General features: G+C 61.0%; 1 protein-coding gene across 1 annotated transcript; it reads left to right on the top strand.

The window, feature by feature from the left end:
• Positions 1–1,209: 1,209 nt before the first annotated feature.
• Positions 1,210–7,928, top strand: DOK1 (docking protein 1). The gene is made up of 5 exons (XM_051619507.1): positions 1,210–1,295; positions 1,659–1,955; positions 4,297–4,408; positions 4,551–4,723; positions 6,418–7,928. The coding sequence occupies exons 1-5, from the start codon at positions 1,233–1,235 to the stop codon at positions 7,501–7,503; spliced, it is 1,731 nt and encodes a 576-aa protein (XP_051475467.1). The 5' UTR covers positions 1,210–1,232; the 3' UTR covers positions 7,504–7,928.
• Positions 7,929–11,068: the final 3,140 nt, after the last annotated feature.

Genomic DNA, 11,068 nt, shown 5'->3' on the forward strand with positions numbered 1-11,068 from the left:
GCTGCTCAGCTTCCTCATACTGACACCTTCCTTTTTGAACGTGTTCTTGCAATCCTTCATATTTCTTGCTAGTTACAATTCATCTCATATTTTGGCTTTCTTTATTATTTGTGGTTTTTTTTTCTGTTCCTCCTAGTTTTTCACCTACTTTCTACTCTTATGCCTTTCCTTCTGAAGTTTGAGGTCATTATATGAACAACGAGTCCCCCTGCTCCCAGTGGTGGGATGGTTTCTGTTGTGCCCTATTGCTTCATTAAAGGCCTGCTGAGTTTTCTGGATGCATTTTGTTGGACCTGATCTCCCACACCTTGAATTCCTTACATTTTCTCTGAAAGGCACTTTGAAGCTTGACATGCACTTTGACTCCCTCTGTTTTACCTGGTGTAAGGTCTGGGAACGCCTCCCCTGAGGTCCCCTGCACTCCCTGTCTCACAGCCCTCGGTAGCCCAAGCTGGCACGGGGTAGCCATGCTCTGGTGCAGGCAGCCTGTGGCTCTGAGCCTGACCTTGCTCAGCAGCTCCTGTCCCAGGTGTGAAAGCCAGAGACTGGGAAGGGGTGGCAGGGACAAGGCCAACGCTCCATCTCCTCCCCAGCCTCAGGACAATGTGGGACACATACTCTGGTGGGTCTGGAGACCAAGACTCTGTCACTGGATGTGGACAGCTCAGCAGACCAGGGCCAGCCACCGCGGGGGCCAGATCCTTCCTCGAGAGGCTGCGGTTTCCCCCCTCTGCCAGGGCAGGGTTTGCAGCCGGCTGTCCCCACAGCTCCCGGGCTGGGCCGGCGCAGCGCCCTGGAGGTGGCCCTGGGGTGGGGATGGTCCCACACGATGCTCCCCAGCCCCATGCAATGCCCTGCACGGCTGCGGGGGGAAGGGGGCTTGGCCACGAGCTGGGGGGACGCAACCACGGGGGACACGGGCCAGAGCCTCCAGGAGCCGGCCAGAGCCCCGCCGGTCCTGCCCGGCAGCCCGGGGCGGAGGGCACACGCCGAGCACCCGGGGCCGTGGGGCAGCCACCGGGAGGGCACCGGAGCACGGGCGGTCCCGCTGCGCGGCACCGAGTGCGCGCGGGCAGCGCGTGACAGGCACATGTGAGCGTGCACACGCGTGTTCCCGCACACCCACAACTTCCCGCCCCCCGCCACGTGCGGCTCCGCCCCCGCCCGGTCCCGCCCCGCGGCGGGCGGAAGCGCGCGTGGCGGCGCCGGGCGGGTGCGGGTGCGGGTGCGGGATGGACCCGCCGGCCAAGGAGGGCTCGTTGCTGGTGCAGCACAGCCACAAGTTCGGCACCAAGGTGGGCGGTCGGGGCCGGGGTCGGGGTCGGGCCGGTTCTCGTCCTTCTTCCCGCCGGGGCCGGGCGCTCCGTGCCGGGCCCGCCGTCCCTGCGGGTCGCGCTGCGGGGCCGCGGGTGCTGCCCGGCGTTTGGGAAGCGGGCCCGGGGCTTTGTGGGCCGCTGGCCCGGCCCCTGTGCCCGGCCCAGGGGTCCCGCCCTGCCCCGCGGGCGCGGCCGGGCCTGGGGAGCCGGTGGGCGCGGGCGGGGCCGGTCTCCGCCGCTCGGCCCTGCGGGCGGGACGGGACCCCGGGCGGGGGCGCCCCCGGGGCGGCCTGGGCGCGCTGCCGGTGCCGCCCCGGCCCGGCTTGATCCGCTGCCTTGCAGAGGTGGAAGCGGAGCTGGTTCGTGCTGTACCCGGCCAGCCAGCACGGCGTGGCCCGCCTGGAGTTCTTCGAGTGCAAGGAGCCGGCGCTGCCGCCCGAGCGGCTGGGCACCCGCCGGCTGGACAAGACGGTGGTGCGGCTGGCCGACTGCACCAGCGTGGGCCCCGTGGCCGAGAGCGGCCCCCGGCCCGGCACCGCCGTCTTCCGCCTGGAGACCAGCGGCAGGAGCTACCTCTTCGCGGCGGAGAAGCAGCAGAGCGAGGAGTGGGTGGCCAAGCTGTGCGAGATCGCCTTCCCGGTGAGCGCCGGGCTCCGAGGGGCACCCCGGGGTGGGCAGCGCTGGGGGGGCCTTGTCACCACAGCGTGGGGGCGGGGGGAGGTGTCACCCCTTCCCACGGAGCAGGAGGGCCTGGCAGCGCAGGGAGGGAGACCCGGAGGCAGACACGAGTGGTCGCAGAGGGTCAGAGCACCCGGCCCAGGGACCCCAGTCCCCTCTCGAGAGCTCCCCCCGCACCAGCAGCCAGGTGGGTAACGGGACTCCTCAGCACGCTGGCAGGGATTCTTGGCTGTAGCTCAACCCTTCAGGTCGGGCTTCTCTCCCCCGGCGTGCAGCTTGCCCACGCCCTCCAGAGACCTGCTGGGGGCCGGGGGATGGCTGAGCAGCGTTTCCTCTTGGCCCAACCGCCTCTGCCTTTCCTGCCCCAGCAGTGGCGGAAGCAGAGCCCCAAGAGCGTCACCGTGCCTGGTTCTGGGACCCTCCTGGTTCCTATACACCCCCTTGCCCAGCCTTGGCCTGCCTGCTGCTGAGAACACCCCACCAGCTGGTGTGACACCTCCCTTCCAAGGCAGTTTGGACAGTGGGTGGGTGGCCTACAAGTGCAGTCATCCGGGCTGCTCTGTGATGGAACCCCAGGGTCCCCTGCTCTCCCTCAGGAGGAGTTTGCGCAGCCGTGGGTTGTGCTCAAACTGATTCCAGTTTCAAGCACTGGGCAGGGCTGCCTTGCAGGGCAGCTGGCTGCACAGCTGATGATCCCAGGATCTTCCCATAAGGACCTGAGTGTTTGCCAAGTGTGATTTACCTTAAGCCATTTTTTGTCCTTGTTCGCATGTCCCTGCAGTCCACTGTCAAGCCAATGTATCTGTGCAGCAAATGCCCTGCTGACCAGGCCAAGAGGCACTGGCATGGTACTGGAAATGACTCTGTGCTCGTGCTCGTTTGGTGCAGACAGCGTTGCATCTTGGTCATGGAAGTGGCTTGTGGGTCTGAGCCAGGGACACACACGTGTTGTCGGTTGTGATTTTTGGTTATCTGCATGGAAAGTGTGATTTTGTGTCGTGTGCAGCTGCAAGAGTAAGCAGGGTCCAGTACCTTGGGAACTGGGGCCTGAGGTAATTTAGAGTTCAGAACATAATTTATTTTTCATTTGAAGATGAGGAGATGTGCAGTCACACAGAGCCCTGAAGGGCTCTGGCTGATCATCTGGCCCTTGGTTTCCCAGTCCCAGGCTGGAACCCTGCTGTGTTAGATGCTTTAGCTGCTGTCACCTCTAAGGACACTAGGTTTTGGTACATTCTGTGTAGGAGCCAAAGAAGAGGGCCTGATGGCCCTTTCTGGGCATTGTCTGTTGTGAAGAAGCTCATGTGGCTGGGATCTAAACTGAAACTGCAGCTTGCCTTCCACCAGCTCTGTTGTAACCCCATCCCACGTGACCCTGAGAAACAGCTTCCAGCTCCCATCCCCGTGCAGATCCTCAGTGCAGAGCCTGCTGAAGCAGCTCCTGCAGGGCATCTGTGGGCCTTTCAGTGGTGTGTGGTTTCCCTGGAGCAGGATCTTCAATACTGAGTGGCAGCACCATGGGTGCATCCCCCGTAGCCTCTTGGAGCCCTGCTGCAGGGACACGGTCACTGGCAGAGTGCGTGTGCTGCACTTTCAGTTCTGCACACACCAAAATAGAAGCATTTGCTTCCTTCTGTGGGTCTGCACCGCTGCTGGCACCGCCCTCCTGCCCCTGCAGAGGCAGGACAGACCCTCGCCTTACCGACTGGTCCCACCAGCTCCCCCCCTGCTCATACTGCTGGGACAGCTGCCTGGGCCCCTGCCACACTTTGAGCTCCAGTGTAATCTTTACTGGAGCATCCGTGAGCACACAGAGCTGTTCCTTCAAGCACCAGGCACCTGCGCAGCCACACACAGTGGGCAGAGCAGCAGTGGAGGGGCCCACATGGGAGCCCCCAGTGCTGCCCTACAGGAGGACCTGTCCCAGTGTGGGCTTGTGCTTCTGGTCAGAGTCTGGAGGGTCTGGGCTGCTGGGAGAAACTGCTTTTTTCTGCACCCTGTCCAATTCACAGCCTGCCTGGGGTCATGCCAGGAGCTCCAGGGAAACCCCTCCTGCGCTGCCTTGGCCCTGTTCATCTCTGTTCGTGTCGGCTTGGGTGGGGGGCTCTGGGATCTGTCACCAACTCTGGGCAGGGAAGGGCTTGGTGTGGCTGCAGGACAGCCAAGTGTGGAGCTGGGTAGAGGTCCCCTCGGGGAGGATGGTGGAGCCTAGGTGGTGTGGGGCTCAGGGCAGTGGCTGCAAGGGGATCCAGGATCTGATGTGGGAAGAGGGGGCTGGGGTTGATCTGCTCTCCCTTGTCAGGGAAATGGCCCCAGCAATGCTGGCATGGCAGCCCGGCGTGGCAGAGAGGGCAGCGAGGAGGCACCAGCCCTGGAGATGGCCGTGAACTCCATCTACTACTCGAGAGACGAAGGTGGGACCTGCTGCTGCCCTGACTTCAGACCGTCTTCTGCGGGGCCCGTCCTGCTGCTGACCTGCCTCTGGGGCTGCGGCGGGCACGGCCAGGCTGGAGGACTTGGCTTCCTCTGCCCCCCTGAGCGTCCCTGTCCCTGCAGTGAACGCCTTCTGGGTGACGGTGCAGCGGACCGAGGCCGCCGAGCGGTGCGAGCTGCGCGGGGCCTACGTGCTGAAGGCAGAGCGCGACAGCCTCGTCCTGAAGAACCCACGGACAAACGAGATCCTCTACGTCTGGCCCTACCGGCTGCTCCGCAGATACGGCCGGGACAAGGTGGGGACCGGGGGGCCGCGTGTGCTGCACACTGGGCCTGTTCCCCCGTGGGCTTTCCCTTGTCAAAGGGTGAGGGGCTGACATGCAGCGGACCCTGCCGAGTGCCGGAACTGCTGCAGCTCTTGGCAACCACAGCAGGGTCCCAGGGGCATCTGTGATCCCATCTGTCCTCAGCTTCCCCCCATGTCACCGTGGGCTAGCAGGACACCTGTCCCCACTGAGGACGTGGCTGTGCAGAGCCCCTCACTGTGTGTCTTTGCCCCACTCCCACTGGGGCCCTTGCAGCCCCCACCAGCCCCTCTGCCGGGCATCCCCACAGCTGCTTTGCCCTGTTCTCCAGCCCATACTGTGGCATGTTCTCCTGTGCTGTGCACAAGCTCTCCCCAGCCTCTGGGGACACTGGCTTCATGTGGTCCCAGCTCTGCCCTGGATCCAGTCCATGTCTCCCAAAGGGGGGTGACCAGCACAGGGGGTTTGCTTGAGACACAGTTACTGCAGATTTGTTCACCCTACAGGGTGTGCTGCACTTTGCCTGGCTGGCCTGTGTAGGTCTGTCCCTGCTCCAGTGTCCTCCAGCAGCAGGTCCCTGATCTGTCTTGCTGCACAAGAGGTACCTGCTGCGCTGGGTGGGGAGGAAGTGGTCTCCCCAGGGCTGTTCATAGCAGGGATGGTGTCAGCTGCAGCTGCTGATGGTGCTTTCTGTGATACTTTACCAAAACAGAAGTGGAAACTTGGGGAGGCAACTGGCTCATCCATAGGGCCTGTGCCAGAGGCAGGACACCACATGGGGTGAGGAGCAGGCAGCTGCACCCACAGGTCCCTGAGCAGTGGTAGTTTGGCTGTGCTTGTGTTGGCCAGCAGTGACCCACAAAAGGAGGTCTGGCCCCCGGTGCTTTTGCAGAGGCTGCTGCTGCAAGTGAGAGGGCAGCAGTGAGGCAGAAAATCTCACCTGGATTCAGGGAATGAGGTTTGGGAAGGGAGTGAGCATCTGCCTGTGGGAACCTGCACACGAGTTCAGACCTAAGGAACACAGCCTTGGCTCAAGACTTACCTTTAAAGTACTTTATTCCATTAACAAGTAATGCTGGTAAGGCAGATGCTTTCCTTGCTATTGGTAGCCAAGCTGCTGCTTCTGGCCTCTCTCCTGTGGAAAGCTGTTCCTCTGTGAGTCTCTTCCCCCTGGATCTCTTCTCTTCTGCCTGACTAATGCTGACTTACCCAAGATGCCTGTAGTAGTTTCCCTTGCTGAACTGTCACTCATCTTCTCACACTGCTCTGTTCTCGGTGCTAATGGCTTGTTATTTCCTAGACTGTCTGGTCCCAGTTGTTGACTCTGCTGGAATTGCCCAGGTAAGGCAGCAGGTCTCCAGCAGGACCTGCAGCCCTGGTCCTGGGGCATCTCGCAGTGATGTCCCCTCAAGTGTTGATCCAGCCCCAGTTTCACAGCTTGTTCTGGGCTGCTCTGCAGCTCTGCTCCTCCCGCCCAGGGCAGCGTCCAAGCACAGCCGGTCCCTGGGCTGGTGCTCTCTGAGCCGCAGCCGGACCGTGGGGTGTGGGGGAACAGGGTCTCCGGTGAAGTCTCTCTCGCAGGAGCAGCTCCACAGCCATGTGCCCACCAGCGGGATGCACGGCTGGCACGGTGGGTGGGGTGGGCAGGGGCTGGGCAGGCTGTGACCCCTCTGCTTCCCCCACAGGTGATGTTCTCCTTCGAAGCTGGCAGGCGCTGTGACTCTGGCCCAGGGAACTTCACCTTTGAGACCAAGCAGGGCAACGAGATCTTCCGCCTGGTGGAAGCCTCCATCCGGGAGCAGAAGGCGCAGGTGGAGGAGAACCGGCAAAGCTGCGACTCGCTGGATTCGGAGAGCCCCAGCGTGGTGCTGCTCCGCCAGGCCCTGGCTGACTCCCTGAGCCTGGAGCTGCCCGCAGAGGGGGACAACGCCCTGGCACCCAAAGTGGGGCTGGCATCCAGGCCCAGCGCGGCGGAGGAGAGAGATGCCGCGTCTGTGCTGAAGACGCGGACGCTGCCTGAGCTCCCCGTGCCTCAGGCTAAGCCCGCGGTCCCGAGCACCCCCCCGTGCTCCCCGCTGCCGAAGGCGACCCGTGCCGCGCTGCCGGCCGAGGACCCGTCCAGCGTGTACTCGGAGCCCCTGGACTCGGTGAAGGGCTTGCGGCCCCGGCCAGACCCGCTGTACTCGGACCCCATAGACAGCAAACCCAGCGGCGGGGCCTCGGAGGAGACAAAGCTCCGGCTGCCGGCGCCGCTGTGCCTGGGCCCCTACGAGCAGGTCCGCGCCGAGGGCCGAGCCCAGGCCCCCGCCGGGCGCAGGGAGCACATCTACGACGAGCCCGAGGGCCGCGCTCCCCGCGCGCTGCCTCCCGCCGCCTGCATCTACGATGAGGCGCGGCCCACGAGCGAGGCCTGGCGCACCCAGGGCCACGACGGCCGGGGCGGCTACGAGTACCCCTACAACCCCAGCACTGACGACTACTCAGTACCTTCCTTCCAGGCCAAGGCCAAGGGCCCCAAGCCAGTGCCGGCCCCCAAGCCCCCGGCAGCCTTGATCCATAAAGGTGGGGAGAGGAGCGGGGAGCTCGGCAGGCGGCAGGGGAACCCCGCTCCCGAGAAGGCTGTCGTCAAACCCAGCCTCAACAGCAGCAACAACAACAACGTGGAGGTGCTGTACAGCCGGGTGGTGAAGCCCCGGCCTGCACAGAAGAAGGAGCAGTCTGTGGATCAGTACAGCTTGTTGCCTGTCTACGAGGACCTGGGAGAGATCTAGCGTGCTGCTGCTGCGGGCCTGCCTGGCGGGGACCGGGGGCCCAGGCAGGACTGGCTGCTTGTCCTCCGTGCGCCCTGGGGGTGGCTTGGGGCTGGCACCGTTCTGGCTCGGCAGAGCCCCTCTTGCTCACCAGTGCTGAGGAGCTGCTTTTTCTGGAGGCCCTTTCCACAGTGCGAGCAAGAGAGCTGTGGCTGCTGCCGGTGCCAGGGTGCTTCTCCAGCTCTGGAGCTGCCACCTCCCGACCTGCAGGAGGGCTGGCTGTGTCCCCTGCCCCTGCTGCTCCAGCTCTGTGCTGGCTGCCTCTGACCAGGCCGCAGGGCTGGGATCCCCACTGCGATGCGTGGAAGACTGCTTGCCATCAGTCTCCAATAGTATTTTTATATAAAATTATTTTAATATTAAAATCTGTGTGTCTCAGAATGAAACTCTTGCCTGTGGCATGTCTGGGCTGTCAGGCACAGGGGTGAGGAGATGCTGGTGCAGTGTGGTGGAGCAGGGCAGTCTGGCTGAGAAGTGTGCCCGTGGTGGCACATTTGTGCATGTGCCAGAGCTGCTGAGTAAGAGGAAACCATGAACTCCGTGTGCCAGGTTCAGCTGTGGCTGGGACGCCCTGACACCAGAGGACTGAGGGATATGAGAGTCAGGCTCACAGATACCTTTGTGTTCTGATCAGGACAGGGTCTGGCTCCAGCTCTGCTGCAGGGTCCCTGTTTCCCAAGCCTGATTACTTTGCTGATTTCCCCCTGTCCCCAGATGCTCTTAGAAGACCTGGGATGGCCCAGTCTGGACCCTGTTGACTTCAGTGGCAAAAATTGTGCTCCCTGCTGTGTGGTCTGAGACCAGGAGGTTGGCTGGGATTGCTGTGTGGCCAGCCTTGAGCAGAAACCTATACAAGTGAAAAAAAAAGGTTTTCCTTTTGGTGTTGATAATGGTTTTGAGAGATTTTTTATGTCACTTCTGTGTGAGGCTAGACCAGGCACCGTGGCATTGGCAGTCTCTGAGTCTGGGATGACTTCTGCAGGCTTACCTGCAGAAGTTGATATAGCAGCAGAACACCCAGTGATGTACTTATTTATGCAGAGGATTAAGCATGACTTCTGCAGCCCTGGCTCAGACCCAGAGAACCACAAACTGTTGGGGAAGTCTGGAGGCTCAGGTTCTGGTCCCCATACGGGTCAGATGGTGACAAGGTGGTGAGCTTTGACTGGGCATTGGCCTGATGCCCACGTTGCAGGGAGGAAGCCTCAGCCCTGCAACAATATGGCACAGCTGTAGCCAGGACCAGTTTGTGGCTGTTCTGTGCTGTGTCCCTTCCCCACCAGGGTTTTGCTGCAGGAGAAGGGGAAAGGCCTCAGGGGCTTTGGGAATCTGACCGAAACTGAGGTGGTTCCTGCCTGAGACGAGGCAGGAGCAGGAGGCATCTGCTGCCCATGGTTGGCTGCTGGGTGGTCCCATGCTTGTGTTCTGCCCACACGTATGCACCCCAAGGGCAGTTCTGCCTGCTCCAGAGCAGGACTCCAGCATTGCTTGGGGGGAGCAGCCCACCTGCCCGTGATCCTTGCTTGTGACTCCAGTGAGAGGCTCCCAGACTTGAGCAAGGAAGAGCAGCCTCCCAGGAGCAGAGCCCCAGGGCCCTCCCAGTCTGTGGGGCCACGGGTGTTGGTGCCTCTCCATCCCTACAGTCACTGCACTGTCTGTCTCTCCATCCCTGCAGTCACTGCACTGTGTCCACTCTGTCCCACAGAGCAGCATGTTGGATGTGCTGGGCTGACTCAGCTTTTACTAAGGGTGGCAAGAAGGAAGGAAAATGCTCCAGCATCTGTGCAAGGCCAGTGGTCCCTGAAGGCCCTGTGCTCCACCTGGCTGAGCGGAAAGGATATTTATGTTTCTTGGCTTCAGCAGTGACATCATCTCTCGGAACAGCCAACTTGGGAGTAAGAGGGAAGTGTGCAGGACAGGAGGAACACTCCTACATGTGGCCTGCTGTGTCTCTGCACACTGCCAGACAAGGGAGCAGGGCATGCAGCAGGGAAGGCTGGTCAGGTGAGACAGCCCATTCTTCTCTGGCTTGCTCATGTGGACCAGACCTGCCATCTGCTCAGACTGCTGCTCTGTGCTTCACCTCACCTCCTAGCAGCAGTTCGGGGTGCAATAAGTGCCTTGGGAAGGCACGAGAAGGAAGGTAAATGCAGAGTGAGCCTTAGGCTAATGCTTGGCTGCTTGTCCTGCCAATTTTCTTACAGTGCAGAAATGGTCCTGGAATGAGCAGTTTTGTTCCTGCCTGCCTGTCCAGGTGCTGTGGGCCAGACTGGGTGCTGCACAGGAAGCCCTCTGCGTATCAGACTTCCTCGTGTGAGGACAGCCCTTGTGCTTCTCTGTTCTCTGCTAAAAGCCCACGCCCCAGATGAACTGAGAAACGTGAGTACCAGTCTGGCACCACAGCTGGGATGCACCAGAAGCAGAAGTCCTGGTCTCTGTAGGCCAGGTGGCAGTTTTTACTAGGAGAAAATAACCTGGGAGCTGCTTGAAGCCTAACCAACCTCTTCCCCTTGAAACTACCTTTTTCTGTTTCCTGTTCTGAAATCTATGTCCTTTTATAACTGCTACTCATGCCCTCTAGGGCCTAGCGTGGTGCAGACGTCAGAAAACTGCTCTGCCAGGACATCCGTTCTCACTGACAGCAGGGAAAGCACCCAAGTTCCCTCTGGCTGTCAAGAGATGTCAGAGCAACGGTAGTTACTGCTGCTTCACCCTGTGGTGGCCAGGTGGAGGGCTTTCCAACAGGGACTCCCAAACAGCCCCAATTTTGGAATTTGCTTCCCCTTACAGTCCCTTTTCCCTCTTCCCAAGTTTCCCCTTTAGCAGCTTCCTTCTATCAGCAATAAATCACAGGCCCCTCTTTGTTCACCCTTTCCCACCAGCAAGGTGTTTTCTTGGCTTTGTGCTCCAGTTTCGTGTTTATGATGTGGTTGTTGAAGTAATTTCCACTGTGTGATCAATCAAACTGGTCACACACACCATGGCCCAGATAATTTGCCTGATGTTTGTCATTTTCATACTGCTCTCTGCTTTGTGTGCCCCACACTGGGCCCTATGTTTGTGCATTACTGCCCTTGGCTGCTGCTCCACCCCTGCTCCTGGTGCTGTGGGCTGGTTGGCAAGGCAGGGACTGGCCTCCAGCTGCACACCCCAACACGAGCCTGCAAGGGTGTCTGCCCTGTCCTCAGGTACCTTCCCGTGACATCTTGCCCCAGGCAGCTGCCTGAGATGCAGCCTCCTGCTGGGCATGGAGTGCTTCCATGGCATGGGAGAAGCAGGTCCATGCCCTGGGTGGCCAGCAGGGCCTGTTACTGAGGTGGGATCCCATGGAAAAGGGATGGCTCTGCTCTCCTGCAGCAGCAGTGTCCTGGGAGCAGGGTGGTTGCCCCGTGCTGTTGGTCAGCTGCAGGTGTCCCTCAGGGCTGGACTGCTGTGTACAGCACACGCTGTAAACCACAGGCAGGATGTGAACGTTCTGGTGCAGAACTTTATTTTGAAACAGCTTGTCAGAACAAAGTGAATGGAA

This window comes from Apus apus, chromosome 4, assembly GCF_020740795.1.
Source record: "Apus apus isolate bApuApu2 chromosome 4, bApuApu2.pri.cur, whole genome shotgun sequence".
Classification (NCBI taxonomy): Eukaryota; Metazoa; Chordata; class Aves; order Apodiformes; family Apodidae; genus Apus; species Apus apus.